Source organism: Formica exsecta, unplaced genomic scaffold, assembly GCF_003651465.1.
Source record: "Formica exsecta isolate Colony F162 unplaced genomic scaffold, ASM365146v1 scaffold308, whole genome shotgun sequence".
Classification (NCBI taxonomy): domain Eukaryota; kingdom Metazoa; phylum Arthropoda; class Insecta; order Hymenoptera; family Formicidae; genus Formica; species Formica exsecta.
In genome coordinates, this window is record NW_021850337.1 from 400,858 (window position 1) to 427,224 (window position 26,367).

The following is a 26,367-nucleotide window of genomic DNA, read 5'->3' on the forward strand; positions in this document are numbered from 1 at the left end:
CCCTCCCCCCCCCCCACCCCATTTTCTTTTCGTGTTCAAGGTCTCTCGCGACGCTTTTCACGCGGGCTTTATTGATCGCGGCGACCAGTGGAGTTTCCAAGGTAGCACGTGGCCTTTCAGGTGATTCTCGGACAATGACACCCTAATAATCAGTCGCACGGAACCGCTGAATAATTAAGAGCAAAGAATATTTTCGCGTCCGTCGAAATGTTATAGATACGCTTAATAAGAACAAGTTGACTCGACTTGTTAGAAGAAATCGACTCGGAGTAAATTACAGGACCATTACGCACCGCAACTTGTTTCTTATAATGCCATGTATCGAACAACTGTTATACCGTTTGAATACTGATTATAGAAGTAGCTGAAACTACTACACTTTTTCCTTAATAGAATTTATAAATGTTTAAATGGCCTAAGTTTAAAAAATTCGACTAATTGCAAATACATTCTATAAACTTGTTACTAATATTCTAAAGAAAAATATTTTTTTAGTAAACTTCTCTTAAGTTACAGCTGAAAAAAAAAATCATCACAAATTATTATGAATTATTATTAAAAACAAATTATTATTAAATATTTTTTGTTTACATCTAATAAATCTAAATTTTTTAAAATATTTTTATCTGCTCTTCGTTTGTATTCTGTAATAAATTTATTTTTAACAAATGTTATTTTTAACAAAAAGAAAGGATAGATTCATAAAACTCGTGTGTTTTAAACAAAATGTTTGGATCGTTGCGGTGAAAGAATTAATTTCGATTAATAAAAAACAGCCGTACATCTGCGAGCTTAATTTATACATATATGTATATATTCACGAAAAAAGAAAGAAAACAGGAAATGGATAATGAACGACTTTGACGGAACGACGTGGAAAAAGTTTCGCATTAAACACGTGATCGATCGCTGCTGCGTCGATATAGCCCAGCTATACGATATCGATTTGATTGGCCGCGAGTCAACAACAAGATTTTCGCGAGTGATCGATCAGAGCCTAAAAATATACGGCTTTATGCTCTTAATTGCCGATACTTTGAAACACGGCAAGGGTTTCCGTGCTACTACTCGAAGTAGTATCGAATTACGGAAGGTATACGCCAACAGCATTTGGAGGGTATCCCAATCGTGCGGGCGAAGGCTTACGCCACGATAACTCGTGGAAGTAAATACTTCGTCATTATCGACTTGACGCCTGTAGTTGATTCGCATGCGAAATTATCGGGAAATTACATCAGCTTCGAATTATTAATTATAATTTTATATATTAATTTATATTAATTTAAACTTTGTTAATATTCATGCATTATGCAGGTGACTCACGAGCTTTTTATTGTATCTTAATCCATCGATAATAATTACAGCAAACAACAATATTGAATAATTACATTCTAATTTTGTAAACAAATATTATGATATGCAATATTGCATTGTATATTATTCTTTAACTAACACGCAACAATCTCACGCCATAATACTTGTTATTCTAATCCAGTAAAATAATTTTGCTCTTTTTTGGCTAATAATCACAGCGATCTCATAGATCGCGTCATCTTAATTTTAAAAAAGCATGAAATTATTAGCAAATTGTCATTTATATTTTAAATTACATTTTTTAATTTTATAACATAGACCAAATGTATGTTTTATTTTATAGTAAATAATTTAAATATAAATGTTCTAAAATAACATAATTTCCCGAATATATAATTCTAAAGACGACACCGTGTCGCATTCTCAAGCATTGAAAAAAAATTTCCAGAAGATTATCTTCGACCTTGAGCAAGTGTATTCAATTTGATCGGGGTATTAATCATCTTGATACTTCTCAATGATTCGCCAGAAAGACGAAACTCTATTTCTCGCGAACAATGAGACTCGGCAGTAAAACCGAAAGAAACAGGCTAACATTAAATATTTAATATTCTACATCGATAATCGCGATCGTTGAATCGCATGAAGGATCGCCCGTTTCTTTACGCGAACGCCATTCACGCGGAGGAGGGGGGGGGGGTGACGGGAAGGGCGCGAAAGAAGGGATGGCAAAGTCCGACTACTATATTGATCACTGACCTTTCCTGCGGCCAAACGGCCCGAAGAACGTGCCGTTCTTGCCGATGACGTTATCGTCGATGTACTTGAGCAGCTTCGTGGTGTCCTCCCCTTTCTTCGCGGCGATCGACTTGACGGGGCGTGGTGGGACGACCCTCTGATTACCACCGACCGCGGAAACGTTGATGCTGGTGGCGGCGGCGGTAGTGGCGGCGGCGGCGGCGGCGGCGGCAGCGGTGGTGATGGTGGTGGTGCTGGTAGTTGTGATCACGGGGTTGTTGAAGGCTACGGTGACGGTGGTGGTGGAGGTGGTGTTGGTCGTGGTCATCGAGCTCGATGTCGATGATGACGGCTGGGCGGCCTGGAGGCCGACAGCGCAGCTGGTGGACACGACGGCATTCGAAGGGCACGTCTCCTCCGCCAGGGAGCTGATCCTGCGCTGCGGGCTCCAGCTCTTGCCGCAAGAGATCTTCACCGAGCAGCTCATCCTCTCATAATAATCGTAGCAGAGTTCATAGTAAAGTCAATCAATCGCGCGTCGACGGTGCACTAATCACATCCGGGACGTCCGGGTGGATCCCGGGAGGATGAATACGAAGGGATTCTCTATCTCACTCGGTGCGCATCCCCGCGAAACGAACGATGTAGTACGATCGTCGATGGTTCACGTTAGTCGCACGTGTTTATCACTCCGCTTCTACGGCGAGTCGCGTTCGCGCGATATCGGCGATCTTTATTTCCACAGTCCTACTTTCCCGAACCAGCTCCAACGAGAAAAATTGATTTCCCAGAGAAACTTTCTTCTTCTCAACTCGGCACCGTTTTTCTACTCAACGTCTAATCTGTCCTGTGAGTCTTGCGTAAGAATATCTTCAAGTTGCGCGTGTCTTGGGTGAACGATCGGCGATTTAACCTGTCGTTATACTCGCACTTTTTAAATCTTCCTGCCGATGAGAATCTTAATGTAAGAATCGATCTCGACGTCGATCGCGCGGGCGTCAGCTTCCGAGACGGCAGATCGGAGTGTATGGAGCGCGATAAAGAAATAACACAAACAATCTCCTCGAGCGTCGAGGCGAGACTGAGTGTCTGGTAGACAGCGAGCTGCCCGGTTCGCCAATGACGTCACCTGGCCACGCAGGCGCCTGAGAGTCTCGCCATGCTGCGGGCGCAGCTTCTCTCTCTTTCTCTCTTCTCCCTTATCTCTCTCTCTCTCTCTCTCTTTCTCTCTCCCACCGTGGAACGAAGCGCGCATCGCGATATCGCGAATGGATACTTCTGCGACGCAAATTGCCGTAAATTTGCCAACGCGCGATTTCTTATCAGGATCACCGAGAATGTTTGTCAACGATAGTTTTCGGAGTACGTTACCGCGATAAACGCGCGGGCTCCTCGCGTCCCTCCCACCCCCCTTAAAGATGCACTCTCATCCCGCAATACGCATACATACACAGATGGCGGTACATACTTTGGAGATAGTCACATAAACTCTCTATTCGGGTTGGATTAACTATATACATATCTATCGATCGCATCGTCTTTTCGCGTGATTGAAATTGCAACGCTGTTTTCACGGCACGTTGTAATGCAAACGCGCGAGTAATCGATTTTGCAAACGAGATACACGCATTGTGCTCGCTCTGAAATTAATTAAGCGAGACTTATGAGAGACGCATGATTAAACCTAGAGAGAGAGAGAGAGATCTTCTCATATTTTTTCAACGGTATTCTGGAATATAATTGATGACAAATTGTGATTCCGACATAATTTTTTCAATAATTTTGGAACGCATTTGGTATTCAAGGGAAAAAAATTTACTTTCTAAGTAATATAATAACTATAAACGTAATATAATAAATATAAATTGGACATTTCTATCTTTTTCCCTTCCCTCGTCCCGATCAAGCGTTGCACGCAGCTTATGAGACAGAGGAAGAAAATTTTAATCAGTGTTGTCTTTTCTTTCTAATCTGAATCAAAGAAAGATAAAGACACCAATGGAAAACAATGCGCTCTCTTTTTAATATTGGCGCACGCGTATTTATTAAGACAGTAGGAATGCAATTTATACTCTTAGTACATTTATGGATACAACTAAAAAACAAATCCTCCAATCGGATGCATTACAAAAAATCCTTTGAAAAATTATATAGCTATATCCAAAGAAAGGATTTTGCAAATAATTTCTTGAATAAATGTGTTGAGAAAAACAGAAACAAAATGCATGTTTAAATGTATAAAAATATTTAAAAATAAAGTAATAAAATAATAATTTTATCAAAATTGTTACCTTGATATGTTGGACAAATCTTCCCCAACAAAATTATTTTATTATTACGTAATATGTATCTCGCTCGCACGAATAATTATCTTTGTAAGATTAAAACATTTCCACTATAAAATCCATCGTAATTTAATCGGTTTTTGTGTGACGCAGTTTTGTGATTTTATTAATTAAAATAAAGATGATGTCATTCTCTTCTGTTACTTTCACATCTCTAAGCAAATAAAGATTGCCCACTTAAGTCATATCTTAATGTGGCCCTGTGAGTTATGTCCCAGACTTATGAGAATTCGAGAGTTTTATCAAAAGTAGATACGACTAACCCAATTAAATTGCTTAATCAACATCTCCCTTCCTCTGTTTTCGTTATCACATATATGACCGCAACAACATGATGACAAATTGACAGTGTCTATATAATGGAAGAATAAAATGAATTTCATGAAGTCAACAGATAATGCAGTACACATGTTTATTTCATCGACAGCTGCTCTCCATGTGACACACTCGCATAAATGTCTCTCTCTCTCTCTCTCTTTAACAGCTGAATAATTACCGGCCAACGAGCATCTTTTTTTTTTTAATGGATAGTTAATCATATGGCCAAAGTTAAATATTAACAAAGTTCGTGCAATGGCAACACTAAAATCACCGTGTATACTGATCGTAAAGCTGTAATTACCGAATATAAAAGAGAACTTGAGAGAGCCATCAAACAGAATCGCCCGTCAAATAGAGAAATTAATAAATCGAACGGGCAAGCGATAGATACGTCTGCTCGCAAAAGCGAGTGATCTTTTTTGAAAAGCAGTAAATAAAATCATTTGTTAAAAACGCGTTTTTCGACATTAAGAAGTAACGCGTCATTAAATGTGTTGTCTATTATTTTTTTAATGACTCTCCTTCAAAATGCCATTAACACATTTAGTTCACTCTGCCAATACTGTAACATGTAAAGAAGCGTAAACACGTATCGTTTGCATTTACATGGTCGTTTGAAGGAACCACTTGTATATATTTTATGCTGATTATGCTGAATGAAAGTCTGGTCTATTTTAAATATAACAAGAAATAGAGATACAAATTATTGAGCGATGTTATGTCATTGCGTGCACCTGCTACCGCGTCTAAATTAATCTTCCAATAATATCAATTCTGCAGAAGTTGATATCAATCAACACCTTCTATCAATATTATTTTATTAAAATTCGTCCATGTCAAATGCCTAAAATATTTTTCTTTCACTAAATTTAAATTTCGCGGAAACATGAATCAATAGCAAATGCGAATGTTCGTTGTTAAAGTTCAAAAAAGATGTGCACGAACGAAATTTTCGTCAGCTTTACATTCGGACCGATTCACTCATGAGACGGTACATCAAAGAAAAATCGTGCACAGTATAAATAATCACAACGAGAATATTTAGTACAATGTAAAAGAAATGTGCAAATGATGAATATGAACGCGAATGTCCGAAAATTCACACTTGCTGTCCGTTTGCTCAGAATATATACTTAACTTAAGACAAAAATACACGAAGCGATTCTTGTCACTGTCTCATCATTCGAGTCCCGTCGAATGACAACAAAGTGACACAATAGTCGCAAAAACGAGCGTCGAGAGAGAGAAAGAGAGAAGGAAAACGGCATATGTCAGCCAATTTATCGCCGTCACGAAACATTTAACGCATAAAAATAAAACATATAATATAAAAATGTATATAAGATTTTTTTCCTTCTCCTGTTCATTGTATTTTAAATTAATCTCAATTATTATCGCGTACTTTTTTGTTTTTGTTTTGTGGACTCGTTGGTATCGCCTACAATTAATTTCGCTCGATCAAGCGCGTTTTTTCAAAAATTACTAAGGAGTATTGTTCTTTAAATCCTATTTCAGAATTGTAATTTCGCGATTTTATTTTTCCCCTTTATTCTGAACGATTATTGTGCGATCAAAATCTATCCCTACATGTAACCCTCTCTTTGACGAGCAAACTCTCCATGGTAACAAAGGTGAACTGCTGGAAACTTCGAGGTTTCGAGGTCGAAAATCGAAAGGTCTGGATATTCTCGTCTTCCGTCGTCGTATATATAACCTTGTCACGCGCGGTAAGAAAGTCAAATTTCTTACAAAAAATATCCGAAATGCTGAAATTTCAACAACGTGCCACTCCGGAGGATCTCAAGATCGCCGCATCCATAGAACGTAAACGTCAACTCGAAGAAGCGAGAAAACTGCGTATCTTTAACCCTCGCGTTAGGAAAATTGGAGTAAGAATCAAATCTCATCTCTAAATTAAGAGAGCTCTTATTAAATTTTTGTATCTCTTATTTTTTTCATTCAAATTTTCAATTTTTAAATAATTTTATTTAATAAAGTTTGAATTGTAATTTTTTTAAATCATTAAACAAAATTCTGCTTAACTAAATATTTTCGACCAATTTATCTCGCTTTATACGTTTTGTTATTTCTTCATACTTAAGTCACAAATTACACAAGCGTCATTTAATACAGCACGCAAGATTGATGTAACTGTTAATTTTTAACGTATGAAAAGTTGCTTCAATATGATACTATGTATTTGCACGATTGTTTCCCTGACATTTACAGATAGACAAGATATTCTTGGATAAGCAAGTCGAGGAAAAGCAGCGGCGGCATAAGTGGGAACAGGCGAAAGAATGTCAATTGGATGAAGCGCTTATTCGCAACAGCGAGCTCGCCGTGCATTTGGAGAGGCAGCAAGAGGAGGTAATCGAGTGCCGTCAATGCCGATAATTACGCGGGAATGTTCGCTCGATACAGCTGGTACTTGCAATTTTTCGGAGTTACGTGCCGCGTCGCGATAAAACACGCTCGATCGTGGTGGAGAACGCTTTTCTGTTCGCAGGAAAGACGAAGAATAAACAAGGAGATTGAGTGCTTTCGCCGGGTGCATCAACGAGTCGAGGACCGTCGAGATTACGACCTATATGATCCCGAAACGCTAAAGAAATCGCTTCCAGTCGATGACGATGATCCGACCTTGGGACCAGCGTCTGCTCAGAAGTGCGTAAATAATCCCATTAATTCCACTAATAAATAAGTAGTATAAGAGAAAAGTGCCGGAAGAGAGAGAGAGAGAGGGAGAGAGAGAGAGAGAAGTTTATCTCGGCCTTTCAAGAAGATAGAAAAATGCGTGTGCGCAACATTTATAAAGTTATTTTTTTCCCTATAATCAGTGACTCTCGGTGGTCTTTGTTAAAATTTTCTTAAATCAAAATATCAAAGCCTATCGTGGAAAGATTTATTCTAATCTCTAAATCACGATTATCTCGGCCTTCCAAGAAGATAGAAAAATGCGTGTGCGCAACATTTATGAAGTTATTTTTTTCCCTATAATCAGTGACTCTCGGTGGTCTTTGTTAAAATTTTCTTAAATCAAAATATCAAAGCCTATCGTGGAAAGATTTATTCTAATCTCTAAATCACGATTATTATGTATAGTATAATAGTATGTATTCTTTTTTTCCGTACGGTCAATCGAATTCTATATTTGTCGTAAGGATCCTCGAAGCAAATAATAATTTAACTAACAGCCTGCTCACCCTGGCGCAATGATAATGAACGTAAAGAATCGCAGAAGAGAGAAGGAACAATAAAATATTACGGCTGCGCAGGTTCGAGGGCGAGGATCGCAATCTTCACGAGCGATTGAAAGAACAGAGAGAGCAGATGCGTTGGTGGATCCAGAAGCAAAAAGAGGAACGCGAGGCGATTGAAAAGGTACGACGAGATACCGAGGAAGCCTATCAGGAAGTCATCCTCTCCAGGGACAAGCGCGGGATGATGTTGGCACGGATGGAGGAGGAATGTCGACGAAGGTTGAACGAAGCAACGGCGACATTTAATCGCGCTCTGGTATAGAATATTTTCTATTTACGTCTTTGATCGACGGAATCCGATGCGAAAAAGATCAGAGACCCGTACAATCCATTTCATTTAACAAATTAAGAAAGTTAACTGATCTTTGAAATGGTTTCTTTCTGATCCGCGTGTGATGCGGCTATTGTTTAAAGCTACTTTGCAAATCGCTTTTTGCAATTAGAAACTGATTTACGCGCGAAAAATAATATTGTGAAATAGCATGTCGACCATGTTCAATAAAAAGATAAAAATATTTATATTTGAATACGCGCCCACTCTTGTGAGTAAAGTGATTGATCTGAGTATTGCCACATTTGATATAATAATGTTGACACATTAGAATATATGCGCTGTCTATTTATATATGTGTGTTTCCGCTTCCACATTTTTAGTTTCTAATATATATTACAGAATCAGTCTCTCTTTTTTGTATCGGACCTCGTCAAAAGAAAATTCCGATCTAATTTGCATATAAATCATACTACAGAAAAATCTGAATTTGTTTAAATAAAAAGACTATACGAAAAAAATAAATAAATGCTAATCTAAAAATATTTTTTAAAAAATTTTCTTTTATAGTGTTCAAAAATTTATAGAATTAAGATAGGTGTTAATTTATGCTACTATTGTTGTAAAGATGTATTTTCAGAGAAAAGAAACGTTTCTGCCATAGTTAATCTTTTCTTTTGTCAAGAGAATAAAAGTGATCGAGAAACGTTTAATTGTAATCTATCACAAAGACAATGTAACAAAAGAATTTTTTTGCGTAGTCTGCATACATTTTAACTCACCGCAGGATATAAAAGTCGCCTACACGATTCTCTCGTAGTCGATGAATAAACCTCGTGACATCATCGTGCAAAGTGCCGCGATAATTTGCTCCGATAACCATAACAAAGTGCCGTCAATTTTTTTTCCTTCCGTCGTTGTATTTAACTCAATATTAATCCTATTTCCTCGTTCGCGCCGGCGTCCCTGGCCCTTTTTCTTCGTCTCCACGGCAGGTTCGTGGAATTTATTTCCGCTCGATTGCAGGCCGAGGAGCAGCAGCACCGCCGTCACTGCGAAGCCATTCAAGATGAGGAGGACAAGAAAGCGGAAATCTATAATCACGTGACTGGAGATTTCCTCACCGAAGCTAGAGAACAGGCCGAGAGCGTTCGCGGTCCGTACAGGCCGTTGGCGGACCGATACAAGGGCATGACTGCGGATGAGTTGAAGGTCTTCAGGGACGCTCAGCTGGAACAAATGGAAGATATTCGAGTTAGTATGAGGAAAAGAATTGAACTTTTTATCATATTAACAGAATTTAAGAAATTTAATCTTCTTTCTATCCAATATAACTTTTACAAAATAATTTTACTATTAATTTTATTCTTTTTTTATACTTATTTTGTCAATTTTTTACTATATATGTTAAATTTCGCAATACGAAAATTTATTTCTATATTTTACAAAAATATATTTATCACTTATTGCTATGTTTTACAAAAATATTTGTCATTTATTTTATTTTATTTATCTCGGGATATTCCATAATCTCTCAAAAATAATTAGAGCAATTATTTTTTAACAATTGGATTACGATGCGTGAATTCACTAAATCGAAAATTTGGCAAACCAAATATTTAATTTTGCAATAATACACATTAATGATACATATCTGTAGATAAAGACTGGCTGCGTCATGTATGATGCTATAAAATAGCAGTCCATAATGATACGCATATTATTAGCATATTCAGAACAAGTGTTTTCAATTTAACGGAATATATTTCAAATATTTGCCGATACTCATATAAACTCCAAAATATTAATATTAAAATTACAAATATATGTCTTTCTTTCAGAAAATCAAATCATCTTCAAGCTGCACGTTCGTATGAGGGCGAATTAAATAAAAAAAAATCGTAAGATTCTGCAACTATTTTTGACTAATTCTTTTATACTTGTATTCTTTCTAAACAGAGAAAAATACTTATATTTTTTAATAATATTAATACTCACAGTGATATATACTGAAAGAAAAAAATATAATTTCTTACATTTGTTTAAAAACTCTTTACATATTTACAAATTCAAGATCCATGCTGGGAGTATGTAAAAAATATGGTACTTTATACATATATTAAATTATATTTTTTTAGGGAGTTTAACAAGAAAATCGCAGAGGAAAATTTGCAGCTTGCCGAGCAACAGAAATTACATCAGGATTATCTGAACCGTGTCATTTATAAGACCCAGCCAACCGCCGCCTTCTACGAGCAATTTAACAAAGGGACACGTTGAAAGCGAAATCATATGTGCTATATATTTTTCCAAGATTGATGTAAATTTTAAAAAATAATTTCACACAAACTTTTTTTTTATAAAAAAGTGATAAATTAATGTATATCAACAATTCTATTGTATTGGCAAAATCAAGGCATCAACTTTCAATTAATCAGATTTATTCAAATATCCAATAAAATTCTCTTTTCTTTTGATAGTTATTATAATTATTATTATAATTATTTTATAATTATTATTATAATTGATTAAATATATATCTTGGCAAGTTTATTGCATTCGATAAAAAATAATGTGTGATATTATCTGTAGTTGATAACATTAAGTTTGCTATCAATCGATATTTGTCCATGTGCGATATGCAAAATTCGCAGAAATGGATAAGTTCTCGTATCAATGGATCCGATAAATTAGGAAATTAGCCGAATACTAGTATCGACTCTCGGTAACTGATTTTACAATGCATGCAACAAAATAATTCAGGTTCATATATGCATCATATACAAAACACAAAACATCGAGAAATTAACACATAAAGAGTGGCACATTGTGTGATATTATATATTTCAATTAAGTCATCTCATCAAGACAAGATTCCGCTATATTGCGTGTACAGTTACTTTGTTTCTTCGATTGTCAAGTAGAATTTAATATCACAGTATATTTATATATTTATGCTTATTTTAAATAGTATAAAATTTATTAGTTATATATTCTAGAGTTTTTTTTTTATAATCTTGTATCTTATGCTAAAATATTTAAACATAATATTTAAACATATATTTTCGGTAGATTATAGCTATAAAATCTGCATCGTATATGTATATGCTATATGTACTATAATCACGCCATGTCTATATTATCGGAGAACTTATGTTAATATTTTAGACATTTCAAACTATTTTTTTGCCAAACATATGGTTATAATGACAAGCAATAAGAGAGATATAATAATCAAACCATCTTTAATAAATATTTATTAGAACGAATTGAATTTTATATATTATAGGAAAAAAAGAGAAGGACGATATTAAATATTAATTCATTTTTATCGTAAAAAAATCCATAAAAAATAACGTATTAGAGATATATAAAATATTAAAACGGGATAGAGGTAAATGATATAATCAAATCATCGTAAAATCTTTTCCCTCTCGGCACGTGTTCACTCTTTTCCTTTCCTTTCCTTCCCCCTCCCCAAGGAAACATACCAGATGACTCACTTATTATCAGACGAGCGGAGCGCCATAGCCAGGACTTGTTGCATTTGTATCCTGACATCCAGTTTCTTTTCTTCTGGCACCTGTCTAATAATCGGCAACAACGATAGGAGAAACATTTTATCGTAATCATCCTCATCGAGGGTAACGCGTTGGCTGCTATGCGAGGAGAGGATGTCGTGTATTTCGTTGTCGAAGGGCGTAAAAGACGTCTCGCAGAGCTGTTTCGAATAACGTGGACACACCTTGTAGGATGGAGTGCCTGCTTGAAGATACTCTCTGCTGCCTGTTACGGAAGCGCCTGATTGAGAAAGAGGATCGTATTCCTCGATCACGGGGTTGTCCATCTCGCCTTCGCTCTCTTCCGACTTGCAAGAGATCATCACAGAACTTCTAAATCAAAGAGACTCGAATGTTAATTAAATTATTACGTATCAATTATATTAATCTTTAGTCATAAATATCGACGGATGATACCTTTTGTTTTCCACCGTCGGCATAAGAAACAGCAATCGATCGAAATACATGTATTTCTTCCGTTTTCGTCCGGCAGGTCCGGACTTTTGCGATTTTTGAAGTTTGAGCTCTTTCATAAAGTAATCTCGTATATTCCTCCATTTTCCGCGCAAATTTTTCTCTAAAAATATCACAGCTCGATAGTTTATCTAAAATTATTCTCAGGACATCGATATAAACAAAGATTATGATAAAACAATAAAAATTTCTCAAATACGCAATGAGAGCGAGATCCCCATAAAAGTTTCAAGATATCCGAAAAATCTTTTTTGATAAAAACAGAAATGAATACGCAGGGATACTAACTAATGTTAATGCCAATATGATTCCGAAAAAATAAAAATAAATAAAAATCTAAATTTTCTTAAATATTGCTTCGTAAATATCTTTAAATTTAGAAACTTAATAAAATACGTTATGCATAATGTCAATTAATATTACAAAATTCTAAAATGCATTTTTTCTTAACATCTTCTCAAGCATGCAATCACGCAGAAACATTAAAGTTTTCTTTTTTTAATTTTTTCCTACATTGATATCTAACGCAGTCTGTTTAATCGTAAAGATTATTCGATATCTTTTACAATCACGACTGCCGCGTGGAAAATATCGATTCGCGCTAATCCTAAATGTCCATCGTGCTCGACGGACGGCAACGCGGCCGGAGGAATCCGGATCGATCAATCGCGGCGCGCCGTGTGCTATATACCTTCCACGTTTCTCTCCTCGTCTGTCAAGCGCGCCCAATTCGGTACCATCACCTGGCAGACCTCGTCCCACGCAGTCATCTTGGCATTACGGTCGTTGTACTCGCCGCGATTCACATCGTAGATCGCCGGTCGCCTCTCTATCTCCTCGATAAACCTCTCCGTGTCAAACATGCTTCAAGATTTTCCTCGATCTCTCGCTTGATTTTCCTTCTTCCTTTCGCTTCCCGATTCGATCTCGCACCTTCTGCAGCGAGATGATTGGACTATAAATGAAAATTTTTTCGCGATCGAAATCGAATATGTGCGCGGATGGATCTAAGAATCTTTACGTTACTCTCAGAAAGCGGCGATGGAAGAATAATCTTTCAACTGAAGCGTGAAAAGAAGTCGAACTTAAAAAGTCACGCAAACGATCGATCGGCGCAATGATTAATTCGCCGCATAAAAAACAGCTCTCCCATCACACCGGTGATTCTCGATTAATCGGTATAAAATGCGAAAGCGGTCAAAATGGGCGACGGAACAGCCGCAGGCGGCTCCAGCCGTGCGCGTCCAACGTTCGGCGTCACGTCGCGTCCTCGGCAGCAGCTTGCGCGTCACTGCGGAGAAACCGTTGCACGGCCAGCACGGCTTTGGTATCATGGCGACCCGGCAAATGCGGTTGCGGTTGCGGAGCGGAATCTATGCCGCCCGCGACGTTGCCAGACCAGGCGCATCGGCGAGCCGCGCGCGGGTCGACAGCGGGCTGAAAGACGGCGGAATCGCGTCGCCGCGCAACATCACGACCAGTCAGACACCAGTAGACGCCGCGAGATATTCGCGTGCAGGAAAGATTTTTTTTTTTTTTTTCAGGATGTTGCGTTATAATATTAAGTTGTTATCGCAAAGACTTTCTCCTCGTGTCATCATATTCGTCAAGTAAAGCTTACAAAAACGGGGCTATTAAATAATTACCATCGGCTTTAGTATTAATTTTTTTCTATCGAGTAGTTTTTCACAATCTATTTTTTCCAAAAGACTTAATACTTTTGTACCGACATAATACAGAGATAGTTTGCAACGGATCACAAATATATTGTACAATTTTATGAAAATATAAAAGACAGAGAGAGAGATAGAGACAATAATTTAGTAGAATTTTATTTATACTCTTAAGCATATAGTCTATACTTTAATGTTTCGTAAAGATTGACAAATGCAAAACGTGTGACAGCAGTCTTATTAGTCTAACAAAAATACTAATTGCCAAATGTCAAGTAAGCTAAGAATAGCCTGTGAAGATGCCTTATGAATAATAAACGATAATGGTATCAAATTAATAAATTAGTAAGGCAACCTCTACGCAAGTTGAATAAATAGACTGAGCACAGAGGAAAAAGAAATATATTGAACAATACTTTTAAGATATGCATTTGATGTTGTCAGCATCTTGCAATGAGAAAGATAAGAGCAGTTATCGAAACGAGATAGAGCAATATTTGATAACAAACTTCAAAAATAAAGATGACAGTCATAAGAGATTTTTTTATATATATCTCATATACAATAAATCATATATCATACATACTATATAGAGAATGTAAAGATTCTTTGTAATCGATTTCTATCTTCCTTCTGACAATTAACATACGCTCAAACAACCGGATGAAAATCGCGAGATCCGCGCACATCTCGCGAGATGTTCTCTCAGAATTAATATCATCGATATATCGATGGATTTTTCAGCCGGCTCGCATAAGAAATACACCCTTCGACATGAATGCGGAATTCCCGCCGCCGCAATGTTGCCAAGACCCCGCCATCGGTGTCGGAATTCACGTGTTGCTACGCGACATCATGCGATATAGTCGCGTGTACGGTGTGCGTGTGTGCGTGGTTACGGCTACGTCGACGCGTTTCCACCGCACCGTTATCGACCGTGGCAGTCGTTGCGGATCGCGAACGAAATCGACGCTACCATATTAGACAAATGTGGAATCACGAGCCGCTTACAATTTTTTTAACGTTATTGCTCCGATGTATCTGGAAAATCCCATCTATCTATAAATCATCGCTTCTATATACATATAAATTTAACGTCTATCTTAATTAATGGACTTTTTATTTAAAAAAAATTGTTAGGAAAATTACTACCCATTGTTTAAAACAATGAATTACGAAACAATGAACTTACGCGAACGAAGTTAAAGTAATATCTCCGATGGCGATTTAATATTGATGCAATATTAGAAAAAATTAGAAAAGGTGCAATGAATAAAGTAATAAAAGATCGTTTATATCTTAATGATAACGCGTAAAACATGTCATGAAGAAATGAGGTAAGACGTCACGACATTGTACATACTAACGTCGTGACAAATAAGGTCTCGTATGAATGTATGAAAAAAATATAAATAATATAACAAAAATATAATGTAGAACTTTGTGAATGTAAAATCATGAGATGATTACAAGGGACATTAAGTGCCATTAATCCGCAGTAAGTGCCGTTTATTCAAACGTAAGAACGATTCGTCGCAAAGTCGTGCACACTGATCCGACGATCAATAAGGAACGAGCATCGTATGATCCGATGTGTATATGGGTATGTCGCATCACGCATGACGAATGTGATAGTATACATTTGACTTTGCGTTATTCTTGAATTTATCTTAACTGTCTAACGCATATCCTAAACTAATAATAAACTGCTTATTGCATTTCAATTGGAAAGAAAAATTGTTAACATTAATCACAATATTTTCTATTTTAATACTTGAAATTACATGTTAAAGTCATAATAAATTGTAGTCGCTCTCTAGTAATCATATTTATTGGATCAATATAATAATTTGTCGCGGTGGATTTAGAATTTGTCTTATTAGCGGAGTTGTGTTTATTGTCCGATATGTCATTCATTCACGTGTGAAAGGGATAAATGCACAATCGACGTACATATTACGTAAGCGAGAAAGAGATGAACATTACGCAGTATGTGACATCGGGTACCGTACCGGTGTCCTGCGCTGCAGCTGTGCGAATAGATTTCGAAGAGGGGGAAGCATCCGGGTGTGAGCGAGTCGAGAAATTTCGAATTTGCTAGTGGAAGGGCGCAAGGACCGTAAGGGGAAAGAGGATGGAGATGGAAGAAAGAGAGAGACGGGACGAGTTAACGACAGAAAAGGGCGGCTACGGGTGGGGGCAGAAGGAGGAAGTACAGAGAGAGGGAGCACGACCCTGGTATTGAAGATGGAAAGAGCAAACGACGAGTGTGAGAGAGACGAGGAGAGCGAACGAAAGACAGAAAGAGACAAGGAAATAGTTCGGGGGAGATGGAGTTTTCGTATCTAGGCACTCCCGTCCTCACCCTGAGGTCCCTGCGTTCAGTTCACATAGTCGTGTCGATTGCATCAGGTGTCGGTCGTGTTTCCCGATTGTATTGACCGATCTTGCGTCTCAGCCACTCCTCTCGTTCTCCGCGTGTTACCGGAAGCATTTCCTCAAACATCATGTCCATCAACGACATTCTTGGAAAACGTTACAAGCTCTCCAGTAGCGAAAACTTCGACGATTTTATGAAAGCGCTCGGTACGTAATCGAATATGACTTTTAGCATTGTTTCGATCGTCCAAAGTGCATTAGAAATCTTAATTTATAATCCATGATTGAATATTAACGTGAAATGAAAAGCGTATAAAAAACTTAAAAAGCAACACACGTCCTCTTTTAATGTTCTTGTTATTAATCATAGTTATTGTTTTAGATTATAGTCATTTATCTGAAAAACTGATTTTACTAATCTAAAACTTTACTATTTCATCGTTAAAACACCATCACCAAATATTTCTCTTGCAATTTTGTTAACATTCTATGCTAAAATTTAATCTCTTATTTGATTAATCTCTTCTATAGGTCTCTTTTAAATCTTGACTGCCGGATATCGAATGTTGCGCAATATTTAACAAGTTTTTTCCTTTACGTATTATTCTCTGTCAAAGAGACCTTCCTAAAAAGGATTATATCATCATGTGTTTAGTATTAAATGCGTCATTTTAGTATAAATATTCCATTACGTTAAATGCGATAAATAAAATTCCATCATTCCATTCTGATAGGAATTTAGAATAGTCCTAGTCACATTACAAACAAGAAACAAAATTAGATGATTTCATTTCGCACACACGATATTGACGACGAATCTTTAATGATAACAGTTTACTAAAGACAATTAAAATCGAAGTCCTCCAGTACGATAATAAACGATAAAATAATCCATAAAACACAATGAGTTTCTTAATAAATAATTTATTAGCGCACGATCTTTAAACTGCACTGCATAAAGAGCCGATCAATATACACATTATGAGGATATACTATATTATTGTAATAAGATCTGTTGTTAGCACACGTTATATTTGTAAATGTTATATATATTCGCAAATATAGGCACATTGCGATTTTACGAGCGTGTACAGAACGTGAACAAACATATGACTATTATATGAAAGGCACGAAAAGTTGCGGTGTAAACATCAAAGGATATCTCGAAGGACGATAACACTCGAAATAACACTGCTCTTTCACAGAATTTCATGAAAACATTATATCCTCGAGAAAACATATCTCAACGAAATCATATATCAACGAAAAATATATTAATCTTGGCAGGTCGATCGATTTATAATTTTAAACATTTCTATTTTAGTTTTGACATACAACTCCGTATATTCATTAAAAATATAATTCAATGTAAATAACTTCCGCCTGTACTGTTATACCATAAGCTTAATTATTTAATTAACTATGCTGGATTCATGCTTGTGCATTAGCGAGATATCAATAAAGACGGGAAAGGTAATCAATTTTAATACATCAAATTACGCCCTCATCTTCGTGCAACGACCTGACCTCGATCTTAATTCCAACCGTGTACTGCGGATTGTCTGATTGACTGTCTAATTTAACACTTGAGAATTAATTCATCGACGAGATTAATAAATCATAATTGTTAGTCGTGGGTCACGTAACTGCACGTTCAAAACATATCTGCATCCCCAAATTTTAAATTCTCTTCGAAATATTGTAGAATTAGCGATTTATATCACATATCTTTTTTTTACAAATAACAAAAATGGCATTAAATTCTATTTCTGAAAACAAAAACGCCTTTAAACAAATATATATATTTTTTTTTAATAAAAGAAGGGAAATTCTCCTTATTTTAACTTCGTCAAGAGATTAGATCTTTATCGAAACTAATCATTGCACATGTCTAAAGTTTGTTGGCTCAAAGATAAGAAATAGATAAAAAGAAAAGACAGATAATATCGCATATATATTCTTTTTGTTTCTCTCTCGTGCTCTTGTATTATCAGCAATTTAACGATACAACGGATCAAGCAAAGTTTGCAGAACCATTCATTGACCGTCAACATTCCCGCCCTCGTTCAACGTTGTTACGGTAATCATCGAGAGTCATTCGCCGGAAATTAAATAAGAGAGCAAGTCTAGACGCATCGCGTCTTTCGACGCATTGCCGTGCGTCAAGTCGGTTATGTCGCAGAAAGGCAAAACCGCAGTAAGGCGGCGATAAAATCGATAAGCGTCACCGGCTTGGCACGAATGTAAACTTGTAATTTTGTTATCATTTTGCTGCAAGATAAAAGTACCTCGCTTTTCTCGTAAAAGCTTAGAAGAATATTTTTTCCTGCCGCACATTCGTTGAATACGAGTTTAAACGGTCACAAAATTTTTAATATTATGTCAGTTTAAATCAAATGACATTTGTCGTTTATTGCAAAGACACGTAATCTCTTTAAGAGAGTCGCGTTTTAATAGTTTTTTCTTATATAAAGATTATTGAATAATTCATTGAAAATATGTTAGTCAAATAGGAATCAAGTCAATGATTACAGATTTCATTCTCGCCGATATTTCATCATATATTCTTCTCATCAATAGAATAATTGCCATTAGAAATATATTAGCTTGACCGCATTTAAGATAAGACACGCGATTAACTATATATCCTATAGTTTAAAAAATCATTGTAAAAGGAGAGATATCTCTTCCGTTCACAGTAATTTTTGGCAAACTTCGGCACGTATTAGTATTCGTGTGTATTACAAATTCGCATGTGTTAATATATCATTATGACGGAGATAATTTTTTCGCAATCTATAAATAGCACACACTCACTTGGTTCTGGGTTCAAACTTCAAAGTTACATCTCGCCTCGAACTTTAACTCGTGGATAACAACTCTGCTGTTTATACGATATAAGTCAGCCTACCTACCTAGTTGATATATGTAGTCTCATCAATTGTGAAAGCGTGTATATAACATGCAAACCAGCCGTGCCATTAGTCAGTTTCGTTCACGCAGGCATCGGTGAAACATCGAACAATGTCATCCAAGATATTAACCGGTATTCTAGGCAAGCATTACAAGCTCCAAACGAGCGAAAATTTCGACGAGTACATGAAAGCCTTAGGTGAGACGACACGCGCTTCAATGTATTTGGTACAAATTATCCGAGATTTATCATGATATCTTTTTACCTATTGATTCTCTAACCAATCAGAAATTGATTATTTCTTAACAACAATGTGGGACTAACGGTTCTTATATTATAGCGATAGAAAAATGTGTGAGTCTTTCGAGAGATAAACTTCAAGTGTGCAAAATAATAACAAAATTAATTTCATCTTCCATTTAATTACAAGTGGTTTTTTTAATAGATATGTAATTTAAAGATTATCAAAGCTCGATACGATATCATAATATATTCTTCGTTAATTGTATAGTATATTATCTTATTTTAATTTTTATTTAGAATACAACTTTTTTATGCTTAATCTTTAATATTTTTTTCAATTAATTTAAATATATATTAATGTCAATTTGTTAACATATGGAAAGAGCTTCGACATCTGTTTCAATTTATAGAATTTGCAAAATATTAAAATGTCTACGAGAACAATAGTATTTAATAAACTTGAAAAAACGAACCATCTATGTAAAAGTGGCATCTGACAAATTATAATTCTGATAATGAAAAAGGCTAGTAAAATTTGAGACGATTTTAAATAATTTCCACCTTGTTTTAGGCGTGGGTATGGTGACGCGGAAAATGGGCGCTACTGTCAGTCCCGTCGTCGAATTGACGGAGAAAGACGGAGTATATACTCTGAAGACGACTAGTACCTTCAAAAACACGGAAATAAAATTCAAACTCGGCGAAGAGTTCGATGAAGACACTGTGGACGGCAGAAAAGTGAAGAGTGTCTGTACTCTGGAAGGGGATAAACTCATACAGGTGCAGAAAGGTGATAAGGATACTACGATTGAAAGGGAATTCACACCTACAGAGATGAAAGCGGTAAGCGATCTTTAAAATTAAGAAAAATTAATTTACTTGCATATTTATCATAAAGACATCGTTAATTTTCGATAAAAGCGATCAAACAGCCTAATATAATATAAAGTAACACAAATTATTATAATAATCTAAAATTAGTAAAATATAAGTAATAATTCTCGCAGCCATATAGCTTAATCAATACATGATCGAAATTTATATATAAAATATTGATGCAAAAAATTGAGTTCAATGTTCAAGACGTAAAAGGAGATCAATGTTTTATAAAATTTTAATAAAATTGTTATAACTTATATATATATAATTATGACCTGTGTAAGAATATTTATTACTTATGCCTTCTTACTTTTAGATCAATAATACTTGATCGTTGTACTGTTAAGATAACATGACCTTTAACCAAGCAAATACTAAACAAAAACTATCTTGTGTTTCCATGTTTCTCTTGTATGGAAGTTTGCGAAGATTATAAACTGGCAAACTTGTAACTGTGTGTCTTTATTATTCTATTATATAGAGAATAACTAGAAACATTTGAACGAGATATCATTAATATATGATATGATATTTATAAAACTATATTTTTTATTATTTTGCCTGCACGCAAACATATAGAAAAATAATAATAAAATTATTATTACCTTCAAAAAAATTGCCTTTTAACTGTTGTTATATTTCTACTTCAAAGTAAGCAATTTTCGTTATTATCTATATTTATAACAGAGACATTCAAGATTACTGTTTTAAATATCTCAGTATGTTAACTAATAATTCATAATAGAACACAAATTGGATCATTATAACAATGACGTGCTTAATCGTAATGGAAGATGCATTCGTACGTGCTTACATCCTTTCTTTCTAAACACTTTGATGCGTATATCGCTTATGCGGTTCCCGATTAAAGTACAAAAGCTACGTGCAGGAACGCAATACATCAAGGGACCGTTGCACGAGCGGCTAATGTTATAATGATCCGTCAAATGTCCGGCCAATTATCGCGTGCGCTTCTCCTGTTCGTGACACGTACAATTCTGCAGCTCCGAGGTCCAAAACGGTGCCAATAAAGATCCATTGATCCGTCTGGCGATACGTGTTAATGCCGTGAGATACCGGCGCTCGAATAATTCCCGCACTCTTTTCTCTCTCTCTATCTTGTGTAGAAATTACTGCCATAATATCGATACGAAGAATTACTATTATGGCAAAATCTATTGCTATAAAATATTACTGAAATTATGCTATTTCTATTACAGATTATGAAAGTTGATGACATAGTTTGCACAAGAGTATATAAGATCCAGGAATAAGAGTCACTTCAGAAAACTGACAATGAGACGCGTGCACAACCGTGTATGCTTTTAGAAGAGAGGTGTAAATTACTGTTTAAAATCTTGTCGTTCGAGCACGAATAAGGTATTTTTATGCATTAGCATGCATATTGGATCACATATGTAAACCCTTCATAACTTGTGTCAAAGTGTAATGTAAAAAATTACGCACAATACGTTGTTTTCCTACAAAGTTAGAATTTATATATTTAATTCATATTTAATCTTTAAATATGCATGTGTTTATAAAATGAGTATAGCAAATAATAATTGAAACAAATATTAGCCGCTTACATTGTGCACATTTTCTGATGTATTTACATATTACGTACTACATAATGTTCCATGTACAGCAGTGTAACTGCATTACCTATTGTGTATGAAACCAAATAAAAAATATGTTCTTTTCTACAAATAAGGATTAATGGAAATGTGGACACGCATTTTCATCACAATCTTTTTACCTTGTAATTCTTTCAAAACGCGCATAAATATGTATATAGCGAAAAATAAAACTATACAATATTTAAAAGAAAGATCTAAAATATCTGAAGATGTAAAAAAAAGTATAAATTAAAAGGTATGTATTAAATATATTTAATCATTAGTAATAGAGAACTTTCCACACAAATAGGCATCTGGGCATATTACTGTTATCATTAAAGTATGTATATCACTATTTAATCGTCCGTATCTATTAATGGAGATATCTGTAAATGAAAGATATGAAATTTTTATGATGTACCACGTATAAAGTATCATATTAACTGATTGTTGTATAAAGAGAGAGAATGCATGCTGTGGAATTATTAAACTATTAAGAGCTCTCTGATTATTACACTTTGTTATAAAAAGTCTTACATAATATTCCATGTAACAAGTATGCCCATTTTCGGTTTTTATCATGTATTGAAAGTTTAATATTCCAGCACTGCTGGTTCTTAGGCAAACTTTGTTAGCACACGATAACGCTTTCATCGCCGGTTTAATGTGTGCTAATTTGAAACTGGATGTTGCCGTTGATGTACATTGAAAAGTATCTATCAAAGCGCTATCGTGAGGTAAATCAATATGACAAATACCGCCTAGACCATTTGTGCTAATTCTGAAGAAAGGATCATCTGGTGACAAATGAAACTAAAACGTGAACATAGTATTTTAAAAAGCTGATATTGTCTACTTAATTAGATAATGATTAATAAAATTATGCTCATTATACCTCAACTAATTCGCTAGTTGGATCTAATTCAGCTATGATATCCTTTAACAATTCTGTTTGCAACACTACTTTATTTACAATATTTTCGGCCTCCAGATGAAAATCTAATAATGTATCTACCTCTAGCGTTTTCAAAGAGCAATCTGTGATGACACCATCTTCTTCAATGATAATACTTACAGGATAACCTGTACCCTATGATGGATAATAATAACAATATTGATATGGTCTTAACATTATATATGATACTAGTTTTATTAAGATATCTAGTTTACTTTGTAAAACATTTGCACTGCAACTGAATTATCTTGGGATGCTGGCCAGAACATACAAAGGCACTCTACTAATATATTTAAACTTAATGAAAAAGTCACATCCTCTTTCAATTCAAATTCATCGAAAACTGCAGATGGGATATATACAGTAGCCTGCATACATTTTGCATCTTCTACTGTAATTTTCAATCCATTTTCACTGCCGAAGCAAATAGCTGTAGTCTGAGTAATATTATATGAGTATTTTGCATCACAATAGAAATAAGCATAAGTATAAATGTATTAAAGTACCTCCTTAAAATTAATAGCTTTTAATAATTGTATTACAGTCTTTAAATTTGTCAATCCCATTTTTGCAACCAACAAGTAATCTTCAATGTTAGAGAGCATTATGTTTATACGAAACCTGATATAATAATAAATTATCAAACTGTTTCTGCGTTAATTGTTGGTGCAACAACTTTTCATTATCAACACTGGCTAGCCAAGCTGCCAAAACATGTTTACATGTAAAAGCGGACCGATCTCTCAGTACCTGATGTCTATAACATTATAAAAGCCACATATAAAGATTTTTTTATAATATATATAAGCTATTTATTATATGTTAAATTTTGAAAATATATTTTGCTATTCTGTTAAAATCTATATAAGTGATTTATATAGAATATTATACCTAAAAGCTGTACAAGTACAATAATTTATTTCAGGAAAAAGTGTGTATGATACTCCAGAGTGTCCTTTAACTTGCATCAACCAACTGACCTCGCTTACACTCTTGTATGGCTCTGTTATAATCGTACTAGATGTCGAAACCTGTGTCACTCGTTTTTGTTCATATAAATCTAAGGCTCTTTCAAATGTTCTATTAAATAGCTTGTATAGTTTTAATAGATTTTGATCAGAAACTGAAAATATTTAATACTTTATCAAGACAACCGGAAAGATTATTGCGATATTTAACAAATTTTAATTTTAATTTTTTCGTTCCGATTTCATTCAATTCCTCTTTCTATAAATAACCGATAAATTTTAATTTAGATAAATCACGAACTACATACATTTTTTTTCTTTTTCAAAATCGTCGGCTGCTTCTTTTAGTACATTTTCTACGAAATCCGGATATTGTTGATCGTATATAGTAGGTGGTGAAAAGACGACGTTTTCTTCTTGATCCAGATTCATCAGAGTAAATGAAAGTTTTGAATTTGAAAAACCTAAACTTTCTTTAAACTAAAATATGCGCTATTGTTACAATTTCTCTTCAAAATACAATGTAGTCCACAGATTATATAAGATATAGTCGACATCTCGTTTCTTGAACAAGCGTATATATATATAAAAATATCATAAACCATAGAAAGTATAGACTGTTCGTAAGGAAGCCAGAGATAGGATTGCAACAAACGAGATAGAAATGTTTTTCCCTCTCTCTCTTTGAATTTAATTTTCCCGATTTTTGTATTTTTAATTTGATACATTACATACGTCTCGCTTCCATTTCTATATTTGTCCAGTAGGTACAAGTTATACTAGTAACATTCCTCTCAATTATTTCTTATATCCATGGACGAAAGCATAGGAGATAGGAGGACCGATATATTATTACACGTGATCAATTAGGTTGGTGCACCTGATCGTTCAAAAATAAGTAATACAGCATAAATTTGATTAAGCCGTTACAGGTGTCTCACGTTTCTATGAATTTCTGAAAGAATTGGATATAAAAATCGATCTATTTTTGCATTAAAATTGTTATACTCGGCGGAATATAAGGTTAAAATGAACAATCGACGAAGACGTGCTAATGATTTCACAGATTCCTTAACCAGTTTTCGTAAGTGTAATAATGTTTTTGTACCTTATAACTGAAATTTCATGAAATCTATTATGTATCTATTACGTATCTATTATATATATCTATTATATTGCTAAGCCGGCTTCAAACAATTATAATTTATGACACATAAAATATATGTATAGTATAAAGCGTGAGCTTTATATTATATATATATGTTTCACATATTCAAGAAACTTTCTGTAGATTTATTAGGTAAACAACAATCTTAGATATAACATTTTCTCTCATTTTATACTTTATTATAGGTTGTAGTTTGAATATAGTCTTAAATAAATATGCATGTTTACAGATCAAACAATACCCGAAGAAAAACAGAATTTGATTGCATCGCAAAGAGATTTAGAGGACAACTCAGAAATCGATTCTATAAGAAACACACAATATAAAAGTGATAGGCACATCTATCTAAGCAATAATGAATCTCGTGCTTCTATTATCATAGCAGGTAGTTTAGACAATCAGCAATATATTTCATCAAATCTCTGTGAGATTGCTGAGCACGATAGTAATATCACATATAATAATAATCAATCTTTATTAAGAAACATATTAAGTGTGTCAGATGAAACATCATATTTGTCATTGAAACCTGATTTAAATAAATGTATAAATCTGTTTCATAACGAGCATATAAGCAAGGAACATCATACTTTTGAAGAACATCCAAATTATGATTCCATGTTATCTGAGATTAAAGTTAACAAAGATATCGATCATTGTCACTTAAAGAAAAATAAGACTGTAGAGGTGCAATGTGATTTAATTAGAGATCGTCCATGTGCTTTGTCATTAAACTCATTGGATGATGTAACCATATCAATAAAGAACAAAGATGTAATTAACAAAAAACTTCAAAGATCTAAAAGCTGTAGTATGCTTAATAGTAATTTGAAGAGGGATACAAATCATAATATTAAAGCTAGATACTTTTCTGTAGCATCTGCAAATACTGCTACAAAAAGTAGCCATGAGAAAATTGACCCAACTCTATTTAATGCATTGTCATTGTCAAAGCTTTCTATTTTACCAAACAAGAAGAATGATTTCCATTCTACTGAAGAAGATCAGAAGTATGATTTAACAAATAGCGAGACTAGTTCAAAAGAGCAAGTTAGTTCTTTTGAATTAAAAACATTTTTACATTCATTGGAACATCAAAAGCCATTGAAAGAGACAGTTGTGCAAGAATGTTTACTGAGGCGCTTGTCTGCAAACTTCTATAATTCACCTAAAACTTTTACAGAAAAATTACTAACGATTATTGAAGAATCAGTTATAAATGATGATTCTTGTGCACAATTAGAATACCCAGAAGTTAGCTTATGTAGATTAACTGAAGAACT

General features: G+C 34.8%; 5 protein-coding genes across 10 annotated transcripts in view; 3 read left to right on the plus strand and 2 right to left on the minus strand.

Moving 5' to 3' along the window:
- Positions 1-2,555: 2,555 nt before the first annotated feature.
- Positions 2,556-10,701, plus strand: LOC115237747 (RIB43A-like with coiled-coils protein 2). The gene is made up of 9 exons (XM_029810992.1): positions 2,556-2,670; positions 6,350-6,607; positions 6,948-7,088; positions 7,228-7,385; positions 7,997-8,237; positions 9,279-9,510; positions 9,913-9,925; positions 10,094-10,153; positions 10,391-10,701. Exons 2-9 carry the CDS (start codon positions 6,482-6,484, stop codon positions 10,530-10,532), a joined length of 1,113 nt encoding a protein of 370 aa, XP_029666852.1. The 5' UTR covers positions 2,556-2,670; positions 6,350-6,481; the 3' UTR covers positions 10,533-10,701.
- Positions 10,702-11,077: 376 nt separating this feature from the next.
- LOC115237744 overlaps positions 11,078-26,367 on the minus strand; it is a 44,308-nt gene continuing 29,018 nt past the window's right edge. The window contains exons 1-4 of one of the 5 annotated variants that reach the window (XM_029810988.1): positions 13,308-13,603; positions 12,978-13,222; positions 12,230-12,389; positions 11,078-12,142 (exon numbers count right to left, since the gene is read on the minus strand). In XM_029810988.1, coding sequence (XP_029666848.1) covers positions 11,752-12,142; positions 12,230-12,389; positions 12,978-13,149 — 723 coding nt within the window. In that variant the 5' untranslated portion in view covers positions 13,150-13,222; positions 13,308-13,603 and the 3' untranslated portion in view covers positions 11,078-11,751. Of the gene's footprint in view, positions 12,146-12,229; positions 12,390-12,977; positions 13,223-13,307; positions 13,604-19,155; positions 19,212-26,367 lie in introns of those variants that run through there. The other 4 variants (XM_029810984.1, XM_029810983.1, XM_029810986.1 and 1 more) reach the window with 4 other exon arrangements.
- LOC115237746 (myelin P2 protein) lies at positions 16,210-22,081 on the plus strand. Of its 2 annotated transcripts, none has more exons than XM_029810991.1 (3): positions 16,210-16,545; positions 20,067-20,338; positions 21,595-22,081. In XM_029810991.1, the coding sequence occupies exons 1-3, from the start codon at positions 16,467-16,469 to the stop codon at positions 21,646-21,648; spliced, it is 405 nt and encodes a 134-aa protein (XP_029666851.1). In that variant the 5' UTR covers positions 16,210-16,466; the 3' UTR covers positions 21,649-22,081. The 2 variants fall into 2 exon arrangements, with proteins under 2 accessions (XP_029666851.1, XP_029666850.1); XM_029810990.1 differs by lacking the exon at positions 16,210-16,545 and adding an exon at positions 19,145-19,450.
- LOC115237748 (cell cycle checkpoint protein RAD1) lies at positions 21,847-24,512 on the minus strand. Its single transcript, XM_029810993.1, has 7 exons — positions 24,225-24,512; positions 23,840-24,071; positions 23,570-23,705; positions 23,164-23,385; positions 22,889-23,083; positions 22,531-22,806; positions 21,847-22,379 (listed from the first exon to the last, which is right to left on the minus strand). Exons 1-7 carry the CDS (start codon positions 24,346-24,348, stop codon positions 22,350-22,352), a joined length of 1,215 nt encoding a protein of 404 aa, XP_029666853.1. The 5' UTR covers positions 24,349-24,512; the 3' UTR covers positions 21,847-22,349.
- LOC115237740 overlaps positions 24,727-26,367 on the plus strand; it is a 22,766-nt gene continuing 21,125 nt past the window's right edge. The window contains exons 1-2 of the mRNA XM_029810978.1: positions 24,727-25,000; positions 25,314-26,332. Of these exons, the coding sequence (XP_029666838.1) occupies positions 24,946-25,000; positions 25,314-26,332 (1,074 nt within the window). The 5' untranslated portion in view covers positions 24,727-24,945. The remainder of the gene's footprint in view (positions 25,001-25,313; positions 26,333-26,367) is intronic.